The following is a 13476-nucleotide window of genomic DNA, read 5'->3' as shown; positions in this document are numbered from 1 at the left end:
GAGAATCAGGAGCGATCTCGAATTTTCATGGCAGAAATGTCTGTTGATCTGCACTGAAATGTCCCAGACAGTTCATTTCTCCTGGAAACAAGGTCCTGGCTGCAGGAATGCCGCCCCTCCCTCTATAATCCCCTTGAGCCGACAGACCTTGAAGAGGATCCGTGCCCTTGAACTGCCAGAGCAATTCTATTACATAAGTTTGATTACAGGAAAAAAAGAAAAAAACCAGAAGTGAAAGAATCTATATTTCATTAACTTGCTGCTTGTTTACAGCGGGAGCCTTTTCTGGGTGCCTGGGGAGCGGATGTTTTCTGTCTTGTTGGGAGAATCTAATCTTAAAAACCAGAAGTTTCCATGTAAGGGAGAAACCATCACTTTCAGAGCTTGGGGCCAAATTACGTTTATAAAGAAGGGATTTTTATCCTGGGAGTTTATTTAACAAGCAATTATCAAGCTCTCACCATGAACCACTTATTTACAGGATTTCCAAAGGTAATGAAAAAGCATTCTAATAGGGCGAGATGGTACGTATTGCTATTTCTGTTAGTATTTTACTATTGTTCATTCAGTTGACTTTTAAGGTCTATTGAGAACCTACTGTGCCAGCCTGGCTGAGGTACGGAGACTGCAGTGCAGGGCAGTGTGGCTCCCTGTTTTCCAGAAGCTTCCAGTGTAGCTGATGTGAAAGGGACCAGTGAAAGGGACATGGGATGGATGTGGGAGTGTCTGACGGGGGACCTGCAGAAATGACATTCACGGAGTACTTATCCACTGGTCATCTCAAACGGGGGGGTGAGAAGGAATTATTCCTTCATTACCCAGGAACATTCTGGGGCCCGAAAGGCAGACAAGTTGCTCAGACCACTTGTGAAGGGGTCACAAAGGGGTATCAGGGATGGTACCTGGACCCCAAGTGTTTGATTTCCAGTGCAGGGAGCTCTGCACCTCGCAGGCTGCCCACCGCCCAGGGTGATGAGAGCCCATGCAGGAGTGGCAGTGTCCACCCCGGCAGGGACATTCTTGGGGTCAAAGGAGGGCCTGTGACATGGTGAGCGATGACCCAAGATGCTAGTGGAAGCACACCTGGCGCCTGAGTGGACCTGAGGGGGCCCAGGGGGTAAGGGGACAAGAGCCAGTTCTGTCAGCCCTCCTGTCCCTTGCTCCGCCTCGGCCCCGGGTCCTGCTCCAGGACCTGCCCCTGAGCCTCGCCCCCCACTGAGAGCTAACCCTGCGTGTCCTCTTGTCTTGCAGCGATTCACGAGTTCCCCACGGACCTGTTCTCCAATAAGGAGCGACAGCGCGGCGCCGTCCTGCTGCACATCCTCGGTGTAAGTGGCCCTCGCGGGGCAGGTGCCCAGCCCAGGCAGGGGGCACAGACCCACAGCGTGTCAGAGGTCTCGTCCGGCCCTTGTCAGAGCCTGTGATGGGGGTGGATACTGGACCCAGAGAAACGGAGTCAAGGATGTTAGGTGACTGGCTCAGTGTCACATAGTGAGTGGCCCCAGAGCCACGAGAAGAACCCTAGTCCTCGGGCACATTTTCTGCTTCTATAAGATGGAAGCGACAGCGGCTTCCAGATGCCAAGTGTGAGTGAATGTGGGTCACGTGCGGCCGACCTCACTGGCACCTAATAAGCGCTCTGTGCGTACTTGCTCTCACGGTTCCCGCACATTTACCACCTTGCATGACCGTAGCTTAAAACTTTGGTGCACGTCTCAAACTTCCCTCCGTATTCGGATGGGCCTTGATGCCAAATGGCGGTGTTTAAGCAGCAATTCTTAAAGGAATCGTGGGTTCCAGCCTAAGTTATAGGTAAAAGTCACTCTTCTTGGACAGGGGGAAGCACACCACAGCCCATGGCCACTGCCATGTTTGTAAATAAAAGTTTTATTGGAACACGGCCCTTCCCTTTCATTTCTGTGTTATCAGTGCTCCTTTTGCTTCAGTGGCAGAGCTGAGTGGCTGTGACAGAGACTCTGTGGTCCACAAAGCCAAAAACAGTTAACTGTGTTCCCTTTGCAGAAAAAGTTTGCCAGCCCCGTTGTATGAAGGTGGCCACTTTGGATCAAACACAGCAAATTTTCCTCTCGATTATATTCCCAGCCACCCTACTTATATGTTTAAACCCAACCAAATATTAGTCTGTGCGAGAGATAATTAGGAACTTAAAAGTCAGGATTCTCACATCGGCAGTAGCCACCAGTGGATAACGAATGAGTGAAGTTTTAATTAACAGGATGCACCGTTAATGAAAATGAAAGTTAGAATGAAGATCATCAGCAGGTTTTGAGTGACAGGCCTGTATATATTATTTCTGGAATAGAGTTATTATCTCCCTAGTTTCTTTGGCTTTTTCATGCACCCTCCCCCCTTCACTAAGGGAGTTTAGATTTGGTGAATTAGGCCTGTAGTTCTGTCACCCTGCCTCACAAACATCCTGGCATTGCTGAGACAAAACTGTGACCCTTCGAGCCCCTCAGGAATTTTGCAGGAACCCTTTAGAGCAGAGATTACCAGACCAAGGCTGGAAGGCCCAATCCAGCCTTCTGCCTGTTTATATAAATAAAGTTTTATTGGAATACAGCCACACCCATCCTGTGGCTGCTCTTCTACAGCAACAGAGTCATTGTGACAGAGACCAAGAAGCCTAAAATACTTGCTGTCTGGCCCTTTAAGAAAAGGTTTGCTGACCCCTTCCTTGGAGCAAGAGAAGGCTCTGGCTTTAGCGCCAGCTTTGGTCTAGGAAGCTTCTCAGAACTTCCCAGTTCAAGCGAAGGAAGCAGTAGCTCCTCCTTGGGTCCCCTTTCTCCCCAGTGTTTCAGAGATGACAGGGGAGCGAGAGGCTCCGGCCTCAAGGAAAACCTTTGCCTGGGAGATAATGTTAGGGGAAGTTTCTGGGGGTGTCCAAGTTGGAATCCTGAGATTTGTAGCGATCTCTCCCCCACCCCACTCTCTTCCCTTTACCTGCACCCCCAGTATTTGTTTATTTTTGCTTCCCCCCAAAAGATAATCAGATCCTGGAACAGCCACACCTAGACTCCAGTGGACACTTGCCTCGGATGCCTTGGCCACAGCTGATGCATCGTCCACTTATTTTATTTAGTCGTAGTTAAGTAACTGAAGTTGGAGTGTCACACTGCTTTTGGGTGAAGCAGCTCAGGCTGTCCCTCTTTTGCACACAGAGCATTCACATAACTGGCTTCCTCCAGTGCTTAGTGTAAAATCTCATCTCTTGTCTGTGATTCTTCATTCTTGCCTTTCCCTCCAGCCTTACAGTCTCTGTTTCCCACCTCATTCTTACTGCGTTCTGTCTGCACCTTGCTGTTCCTCAGATGCGTCAAGCACGCTCCTGCCTCAGGACCTTTGCACTTCCCGTTTTCTGGCAGTGATAGATACTGTATTTGCCTATTTGTTTGTCCGCCACTGAGGTGAGTCAGAGGCATTTCCTGGTGTCCTCACCATGTATCCCTGATGCCTAGAACAGCACCTGGTACATAGGTGAGCTCAGTAAAGCTGTGTTGAGTAGACAGGGCAACTGAGGGCTTCTGTATATAAAACATTTTTGAAACTACTGATCTGTTCTTACTCTGTCATTAAACAGATGAAGAAACTGCGACCTAGAGGCATAACTTATCCAAAGTCACCTAGAAAATAAGTACCAGAATCAGCATTAGAATCTAGACCCTTTGTTCCATGAACCTCCCAATGTCAATGGCTTGTGTATTTTTTTTTTAAATGTATCTTTATTGATTTCAGAGAGAGGAAAGGAGAGGGAGAGAGAGAGAAACATCAATGATGAGAGAGTCATTGATCGGCTGCCTCCTGCATGCCCCTGACTGGGGATCGAGCCTACAACCCAGGCATGTGCCCTGACCAGGAATCAAACCCCAATCGCCTGGATCCTAGGTCGACACTCAACAGCTGAGCCACACCCGGCCGAGCTGCTTGTGTATTTTAACCTGTGCCAACATCAAGTAGCATCCCGGGAAATGCCAGATCTCAAGCTGCCCTTTGTTTTGGCAGGGGGTGGCCAGTGGTCACAAGGAAATGGTGCCTTCACTAAAACTAAGGGGAAATCAGGACGATTATTATTTTAAACTCTTAAAATGGTGATTTTAAGTGCTTTTCTTCAAAGGTTAGGTCTTGCCTTTCGAGAGCATACTCTGTGCTGGGAGAGCTGCTGCTTTAAGATAAGAAGACAGAGCACAGGCCATGTGGCCTGGGTTTTAGTTCCCTCAGCAAGTACTTCTTCTCTCTGGGCCTCAGTTTCCCATTTTGTCAGTGAGGGGATTGAAGTAGTAAGTCTCTATAGTGCTGGAATTTTCCTCCAAGCCCGCCCCATAGGCTGGTTTGGGTATGGTGGATGCCCAGTTGTGCCCCATCAGTGGCAGGTGCCCTCGCTGACACTATCTGTCCTGTTTCCTTTGCAGGCTCTATACATGTTCTACGCCCTGGCCATAGTGTGCGATGACTTCTTCGTTCCGTCTCTAGAGAAGATCTGTGAGGTACACGGGAGAGACTTGGGACCCCACGGTGAAGCCTGGGAGGGAGCTGGGGGTGATCGAGGACATGTGGCACGTCAGTGCCAGGCTGAGAGGAACTGGCAGCACTCTTGCAGTGAGATTGTCAGGCCAGTCATTCCGTGTCACCATGGCGAAGCTTCACCCTGAAACCCCCAGATTAGAGTTGGCCGGTGGCATCCTCTCCCAGACGTAGCAGAAGAAAATGCCCCCAGCGCGCACCCGTTACCCAGAGCCTCTGGCTCCGCGGCAGGCGGGCCGGCTGCCTGCAGTTAAGCCAAACCTGGTTGCTTAGGGAGCGTTCGCCATAACCAGGTGTAGGAGGTGTGTACCAGGTTGGGTCTGTGTCCCCAGGGAGGAGGCTGAGCTGCAACGCAGGGAACACCCCCTGTCCCAACCTTTGCACATTGATACTTTCTCCTTTTAATTATTTTGTTAAGTTTTTACTTTCTTCTTTCTCCTCATATGCAAGACCCCAGTCTACCTTTACTCTACCTTATTCTTGGCTTCTAGCCAAGGCAGGAAAAGCACCCACTGTGTGCAGACTGCTCGGGACTTTGCCACACTTTACCCCCGTGAAACCTCCCAGCCAAATTGTTTGAGGCCATATTGTCGTGACATTTACAGCTGGGGACATGGATTGTTGAGGACAGGCACTTCATTACTTTACCCCACTGCTGAGCACAGAGCAAGGGCTGGCTACTTGACCTGGGTCCCCTAAATAGTGAGTGACCCGGCAAAAGTACGCAAAGGCTTTGTCTCGCCTCCCCTTGCCCCACTCAGACGGAGCCACGTGCTCACCTCTAGGTGGGGGAAGGGGACATGATTCTGGATCAAGGGCCCAGCAGAGAGGCTGAGGGTGTGTGCTCAGGGCGCAGGGAGGAGAGGCTGCCAGGGAGGAGCTGACTCCCTGGCTGCCGAAGTGCCCAGTTAGTGTGCCCACTGCCCCCACGTCACACCCTGGGGGTCTGTGGTCATCTCTGTTTCAGAAGCTCCATCTGAGTGAAGATGTGGCCGGAGCCACCTTCATGGCTGCGGGAAGCTCGACACCCGAGCTGTTTGCCTCTGTTATTGGTAAGAAATCCCACCAGCTCGAGACACAGGATCTGGTGAGAGCCCAGGTTTGGTGCCCTGACAAGTGAAGGCATGCGTCAGCTCTGAGCCTCATTTTCTCATCTGTAAAGCGGGAGCACTGGAGAGACGGGAAGTACATTAGTAGCTCCCTGGGGCGGAACCACTAATGGGTGGAGTGCGGTGCGAACGGGTGCGGGGTTTCTTTCTGGGGTGATGAAATTGTTCCAAAATTAGGTCATGGTGATGGTTGCACAATTCCGTGACTGTACTGCAAAACACTGAATTGATACTTTAAACAGGTGCATTTTATGGCATAGGAATTGTATCTTAATAAAGCTGTTCAAAAAGTGGAGGAATTAGAGTAGCTGGTCTTTGAGGGCACCCCCATTCTCCCAGCATCGTGGGAGTTCTGTTGGATGTGAGAGCAGCTTCCCCTGGTTTGTGGGGAGATGGGGTCAGGTGGACACAGGCCTCGCAGCCAGCCTGGGTGTGCGGCTGGGGCAGGCCTGGGCAGGCCTGGGCCTTGCAGACCAGGACTCGTGCCTTTCTCTTTCCAGGCGTGTTCATCACCCACGGGGACGTCGGGGTTGGGACCATTGTGGGCTCTGCTGTGTTCAACATCCTGTGTATAATCGGAGTCTGTGGATTATTCGCGGGACAGGTCAGTGGTTTCTCTCCCCTTATGAAGTGGAAAATGGGACAGCAGTGGGGACGCCCAGGGCCCCGCCTTAGCCATGCCTCTGACCCCCGGAGGCCCTGAGCGAGCCTGCGTCCTGGTGCATCGCAGTGGTGTCACATTCGTCCTGCAGCCTGTGGGCTGAGCAGGAGGAGCACCAGCCCCCTTGTCCAGCTTGAGGGCGAGCGCTCGCTCATTCCCCTGCAGCGACTGCCTAAGAGGCGCCTCCCGTAACCCCACCTGTCCCCAAAATCCAATGAACAGCACAGGGCGGCCTCGAGCGGCCGGGCTGACTTGTTGCTGGTGGCACAGTCGGGAGGAGCTCCTGGCCGCGTCCCTGTACCTGCGGGGGTGTTGGGGAAGACCCCAGCAGCTGTGCCCGCACCCCTCTCCCCACCCCTCTCCCCCGCCAAAGGCAGCTGACAGCCCCTTGCTCGCAGGTGGTCCGGCTGACGTGGTGGGCCGTGTGCCGGGACTCCGTGTATTACACCCTGTCCGTCATCGTGCTCATTGCCGTGAGTTCCCCTCCCCCCTGAAGTCACAGGTTCCCTGGCCCTATAGCCAGAGAACCCCCAGCCCCCAGCCGTGGGGTGGGCTGACCGCTCACTGCTGTCACTCTGACCAGTCCCCTTGCCACTGTGCCTCCCTTTGCCCCAAATCTCATACCTGACACCTTGGTTAAAAGGGCATCGAAACCACAGCACATGTGGCATGGGCTGTGCAGTTTCCCTCAAGCACGTGCTCCTCAGGGCCCTTCGGATCCTCGCATAGAGCCATTTTCTAAGGAGCGGAGCCCCGGGTTCACAGCTCGCTGCAGAGCAGAAAAGAGGCAGCTGGCAGCCGTCAGAGCTGGCAGCTGGGGCAGGGGTGGAGAGGAAGGCAGAGGAGAGAAAACAGATTCCTGGGGCTTGCTAGTGTGTGCAAGAGGGTGTCCCTGTGCCCCCCCACCAAGGGCTAGGGTGACATCATGGCACATGACAGCAAAGCACGCGACAGTCAGGCTACTGCCAAGGACCGTGTCACCCACAGGGAAACGGTTTCAATCCAAAGGTAGCTTTAAGGGGCAGGTCCTGTTCAGGAGGGCAGATTGTGCCCAGGTGTTAGGGCATGTGCCCTAGAGTGACAGGCCTCAGCCTTAAAGCCCTAACGCCAACTGTGTATGGCAGTCATATCCTTTCTAGTAGTTGTCTATCACTGTGTATGAAGTTTCCCCAAAACTCAGTGGCTTAAAACAACCAGCGTTTGTTACCCCCGTTTCTATGTATTAAAATCTGGACAGGAGTCCTCCAGCTCTGGCTCTCTCCCAGGTGTTGCCCGGGATATAGTTACCTCAGGGCTGCCCCCCCCACCCCAGAGTGGGGAGAGGCATCCACTTTCAGGGTCCAGTTGCTCTGAGCAGCCCCAGGTCTTTCCTCGCTGGTGCAGCTCATGACATGGCCACTGGCTTCCCTCAGAGCAAGGGAGAGAGGAGCCAAGGTGGAAGCCACAGTGTTTGTGACCTAAACAAAGTGACCGCCCATCACTTTTGCCATATCCTGTTTGTTTGGAGCAAGTCCCTAGGTCCAGGCCACATACACAAGGCGGGTATGAATGACAGGTGGTGGGATCGTTGGGGCCATCTGAGAGGCTGCCTCTCACATCTCGGAAAATCGAAAATGACAGCTCCAGATAAAATAATTCACCTAATCATAATTTTAAAAAAACAAAAAACAGCCTTGGCTGGTGTGGCTTAGTTGGTTGGGTATCATCCTGTGCACCAAAGGGTCGACGGTTCGATTCCTGGTCAGTGCACATACCCAGCTTGTAGGTTTGATCCCGGGTCAGGGTGTCTATGGGAGGCAGCCAGTCAATGTCTCTCTCTCCCTCTCCCTCTCCCTCTCCCTCCCTCTCTCAAATATATATATATATATTTCTGAAACTTTAACACCTAAACTCTACTGTAAAGGACAGGTAAAAGTAATTTATAACAAAAGAATACATCTTTTAGTGTGTCAGGGTTTTGGTATGAAGATGTTAGAACATCCGGTGATGTAATCTGTTGCTTCCATATGGAAAATCCCTGAGTTTCAGACCTAGGCCAGTGTGCTGGGCTGGCACCGTAAACTCCTGAGTGGTGCGACATTGCTGATGTGATTTTCCAAAATTATGAACAACTCCTGATAAAATCCTAACAGAGCCAAGTACAGTCCTCCACCAACCCCATTTGCACGATAGTTACCTCACTAGAAAATGAAGTATTTACTAAAACCATGCAAAAATACTTTGATTTGTGAAACAGAGTTAAGTTCCAGGCTCAGGTTATTTATTTATTTTTGTCGCTTACCTGAATATTTAGCAGAACGCTTAGCACTTGTGCCAAATGTAGAAAAACTTCCCAGATAGAACTGCTTCACATGTTCTAGGCTGGCTAGCAGCCCAGGCTTTCACTGCCTCTGAATGCCAGTGTACCTCCATTGGGTTATAAAAACTAAAAATAGCTCCATAAATGTCCCGAAAGTTCCCCAGATTGTGTGCCACTTCCTCAGAGCCTTGAGTTTAGGGAACCTCCCAGTGATGCCCAGCCAGGACAACCCTCTCAGTTCCTGTGTGTACTGCCTGCCATGACAGCCAGGAGCAGGGTGCAATGGGCCCAAGCTCAAACAGAAGCCCCCTGGCCGCTGCTGGCATCCCTTGTGGGCACCTGTGTGTCTCCAGGATCAGATTGGTGGGCACAGCCTCTCCACCTACCTGTTCCACATTGGGCTTGTCTGGGGTGCTCACAGGAGTCCTCTCCTGGACCACATGTCAAAGATGCAGGGTGGGGTTTTTGGGCAATATCAGTGCCTGATTAGGAAACGGTGGAGTCCCACCATTGCCCCTGGCTTCCCTTCAGCTGGTACAAGTGGGTCTTTCACCCCCAGAAGTTCGAAAGGGATTACTCTTTATTTTTAAGAAAATAACACACAGGCACTGTAGGTAGGTAGGTAGACTGATAGGTAAATAAGCAGGCAGATAGGTAAGTAGGTGGGTGGGTGGGTGGATGGATGGATGGATGGATGGATGGATGGATGGATGGATGGATGGATGGATGGATGGATGGATATCTTTTCAGTTTTTAAGATTCTTGATTGTCACAATTCTGTTCAGTTAATGAGGGCAGGCCCCTGCCAGGTTGGCCCCAGCAGGCCATTTCTCTGAGAGGCCCACGCTCTGCTGGGCTGTAGGTTGCCGCATCTGCTGGCCTAGGTTTCAACTAAGGCAAGGTCACCTTCTGCAGTCAAGGAACCCAGAACTGGAGAGAGTAGCCCAGCTTTCTGTAGAAACATAGCAAGCCAAGCTGGGGCAGCTCTGGGTGCTTAGAGGTCTGCGTTTGTTTTTGTTTTTTTAAATAAATATGTCCCCCCACCCTTTGTTTCTTTTGCCTTTCAGTTCATATATGATGAAGAAATTGTATGGTAAGTTTTTTAAGTTTGTTTCTCATTTGTTTTTGTTAGTGTCCTTGCTTATTGGGTTCACAGAATCCTCTTTAAAATTATTTTTACAAACATAAGCGTATGAACTTGTAAAAGTAAAAATTATATCATTCTAAGCAATCATGCCTTTATTTGTCCTTTCAAGGTGATAGAAATTGTTCCCATTAATATTCCCACCCTGCCAGATATCGAACCATATTATAGAGCTACAATAATCAGCAAAGCGTGGTATTTTGCACAGGGCTAAGCAAGGCCAATATGGAACATGGAACCGAGGACCCAGTAATGGGCCCATTTCTGGGCTGGGGGAGATGGCAGGTGTCGCAACAAGGCAGTAAGTTAGGGAGGGGGGGTCTTAGATTCTGCTGGGACCACTAAGAATCCATACAGAGCAAGATAACATTAGGTCTACCCCTCGCACCTTATACAAGAATAAATTCCAGGTGAGCGAAAAATCTCACCGTACAAAGCAAAACTGAAATAGCATCGACTAAAACACAGGGACTCATCTTTGTGACACTGAGGTCGGAAATGATTCCTTAATTAAGATGCATGCAGAGCCACTTGAAATAAAAGGTCAATGTTTTTATTCTATAGCGTGTGACTGTGTCTCACATTCATATAAGCCATTAAAATGTCTCCTGCAGGACAGTGAATCAGAATCTGCATCCTGCATGTGATTAATTGTGGGGATGTACTCACGAGGCCCGATGTGAGCGGCTGCGTGCTGTGGGCCCAGAGAAACTGACTCTGGCCCCAGCCTGGCCCTAACCCGCCCTATGAGCCAGGCAGCCTCCCCACTCCCGGGTCTCCTTTGCCTCAGCTATGGATGCAGTTGGGAGTGAGGGTCAGGTCACCTACAACTCCCTTTGGGGCTCTGCTGGTCCTTGGTCTCTTGTCAGCCAAGGAAGAGCTCCCAAAACAACTGTAGCCCATGCCGGGCACATAGTAGGCCTTTAGTACACATTCGTCAGATGAACAAACCAACCAAAGCTGTGTGGCTCCTCGGAGGCTGGTGGTCAGAACTATAAAAATCCCACCACGCGTGGAGTTGGGCACTGTGCATGCGAGACTGTGTATGCCCCTCTTTCAGGCAGCTCTTAGGGCCCCTTTCCCCCTGCACCCCAGCTTCTCTGCTCCTTGACCAGAATCTCAGGTGATCATAGGGCCTCCTAATGCCAAGTCTAGGTGACTCCAGGCCACTGCTGCCTGAATCCTGGGATGTGGTGGCCCTGGCCTCCCCTTTTGCTAGGTAGCTGAGGGACTCCGCCTGAGCCCTGCAGACCCCCTGTGGTTGAGAAGACCCCACTCTCAGCCTTCTCTCTGTCACTAAGACAGCTTTAGTTTGAGGGGCAGCCGGGCTGGGACGCTCACCGGCATGCCTAGGCCCTGGGTCCTGGGCCAGACGCCGGGGCCGGGAAAGGCCCCCCTGCTTTACCCTCTGCACGGGTCAGCCCGGCCTTCAGCGTGGCCCTTCCTCGCTCTAACCACAGCCGCTTTCTCTCTCCGAGGTGGGAAGGCCTGGTCCTCATCATCCTGTACGTGTTTTACATTCTCATCATGAAGTAAGTGCCCTTTCCCTTCTTCTGGCTGCCTGTCGCCTTGATTCAGATCTCGCTCTAGCCTCCGGTTAGAGCAGCGAGCAAACCTCCGTCCGACCTTTCAGTCACTCTCACCAGCCCCAGTTCTCTGGGGGACACCCCACTGGGACGGCTGGAGGGGGGGAGAGATATTCAGACACTGTTTGGGGGGACTGTCCACACCGGGCCATGAGAGTTAGGGCTGCTGGGTGGAGAACGAGGCCACTCCCAAAACAAGCAGCAAGCAGGGGCCTCCCTCCCACCCACCTCACGCCTCTCCATGCCCCAGGGTGACCACTCCTTTTTGCTTTCTCTACGAATCTGATAATACCACCCTTTCTGAAAGAGCCAGGCGGCCTCACTTCTGCTCCAAGCTTCGTAAAATGTCACCTCTCAGGGCCACTGCCTTGTGCAACTGCAGGGGTACCACTCATAGTATTGAAGATGCAGACATAGGGTCCAGGGCTGTGAACCCTTGTGGCCCCCTGGAAGCTGCCCAGGTCAGAATCATCTCAAAACTGCCCAGGAGGAATATTACTCAGCCATTAAAAAGGAAGGGAATTCTGTCACATGCTACAACATGGATGAACCTTGCAAACAGTATGCTCAGTGAAATAAGCCAGTCACAAAAGGACAAATACTATCTGAGTCTATTTGCATGAGGTATCTAGGAGAGTCAAATTCATAGCGACGGAAAGCAAATGGGAGATTACCGGGAGCTTGGAGGAGGGAGTGATTAATCGTTAACTGACCAGTGGTTGCAGAGTTCTGTTTGGGATGCTGAAAAAGCTTTGGACATAGATAGTGGTGATGGTTTCCCACTGTAAACGTAATTAATGCCACTGAATTGTGTGCCTCAAAATGGAAAATAATTAAAATAGCGAATTTTATGTTGTATATGTTTTTCCACATAAAAAAAAACAGAAAAGGAAACTGAAACACTATCCATGAGGTGAGCCATACCCAGGCTTTACCTTCTTGTTTGTACCTCTGCAGGTGATTAGAAAGAAAACCAGTACTGGGTTTCATGAGGCTATGAATCATGATGTTTTATCAAAATGGGTGATAAACTGTCAGCCTGCAGGAGAATTGTCCCTCAGATATGTCCTCTCTGAGTGCCCTTCAGCGAGGTGGGCAGCTGGGGTCTGGGATGGAGAGAGTCTCTTCTCTGTGGGGCGACGCTGGCTGTCAGTGACACAGAAAAGACCCAAAGATTCAGCCATGGGAGAGAGGACAGGCCCAGTCACCCTTCCTTCAAGCCTGTTCCCGAGGCTGAGCTGAACTTTATCAGGGCAGGCTTGGGACCTGCAGTAAGTAGGGGTCAGTCCCTGTCTAGGGCTGAAGGCCTTTTGTGCCCCCAGGAATCCCACGAACATGTCAGTAGGCGCAGGGCCGTCAGACTGCACATGGCTCTCCCGTTCCTGTTAGGAATTCTGTCGACTCGGTTGAAAAGCTTTGGCTCCCCAGGTCCCTCACTGTGGGACACTCCCAGGGCCACCTGATTGTGTGTGCGGGGCAGGGGGGGGGGGAGGCCCTAGCACTCCACCCTGCCAGGTGTCCCACAGCCCTGACCTCCTGCCTTAACTTCCAGGTACAACGTGAAGATACAGGCCTTTTTCACGATCAAACAAAAGACCGTTGCGAATGGCAACACGGTCAGCAGCGAGCTGGAGGATGGTAATGATTACTGTGGTAGTAGCTCTGATGACCCTTCCATGCCATTGCTGGGGCCAGGTAAGGCTGAGCAGACAGGAGTGGCCGAACCATGTCGCTAAACCGCTGTCCCCTTCTCTTTCCCGCGCACAATCTCCCTCTAAATTGTCACTCTCTTCCCTTCGGCCACAGGACCCTAGATGAGGAGGGAGTCAGTGTTGGAGATGTTGCTCAGGTTGGCGTTTGCTTAGGTGGAGAAGATGTCAGCACTTGCATCCCTGGGGAGTTCCCTGGGCCGCTTAAGGAAGATTCAGGGCCCGCTTGGCTTTCCTGAGATGCAGCGAATCACACCTCTATCCCATGCCGAGGGCCAGTGACAGGAAAGCGAGGACTTGGGGTGACAGAGAAGGCCTGGGTCCCCCTGTGGTTTCTCAGATGCCAGGCCCTGTTCTGGAGAGACCTCCGCTCACTGCCTAGAGGAACAGCAAGGCCAGGAAAGGCGGGCACAGAGCTGAGCAGAA

At 51.6% G+C, this 13476-nt stretch overlaps 1 protein-coding gene across 2 annotated transcripts in view; it reads left to right on the top strand.

Moving 5' to 3' along the window:
• SLC24A4 (solute carrier family 24 member 4) overlaps window positions 1-13476 on the top strand; it is a 109276-nt gene that overhangs the window by 68754 nt on the left and 27046 nt on the right. For both annotated transcript variants that reach the window (XM_016205720.2, XM_087818519.1), the window contains 8 exons: window positions 1252-1328; window positions 4431-4505; window positions 5510-5594; window positions 6152-6255; window positions 6711-6785; window positions 9679-9704; window positions 11234-11287; window positions 12894-13036. In XM_016205720.2, coding sequence (XP_016061206.1) covers window positions 1252-1328; window positions 4431-4505; window positions 5510-5594; window positions 6152-6255; window positions 6711-6785; window positions 9679-9704; window positions 11234-11287; window positions 12894-13036 — 639 coding nt within the window. The remainder of the gene's footprint in view (window positions 1-1251; window positions 1329-4430; window positions 4506-5509; window positions 5595-6151; window positions 6256-6710; window positions 6786-9678; window positions 9705-11233; window positions 11288-12893; window positions 13037-13476) is intronic.

Source organism: Miniopterus natalensis, chromosome 1, assembly GCF_054644295.1.
Source record: "Miniopterus natalensis isolate mMinNat1 chromosome 1, mMinNat1.hap1, whole genome shotgun sequence".
NCBI classification, from domain to species: domain Eukaryota; kingdom Metazoa; phylum Chordata; class Mammalia; order Chiroptera; family Miniopteridae; genus Miniopterus; species Miniopterus natalensis.
The sequence above is the reverse complement of the archived record's forward strand: the minus strand, read 5'-3'. Positions and strand labels throughout refer to the sequence as shown.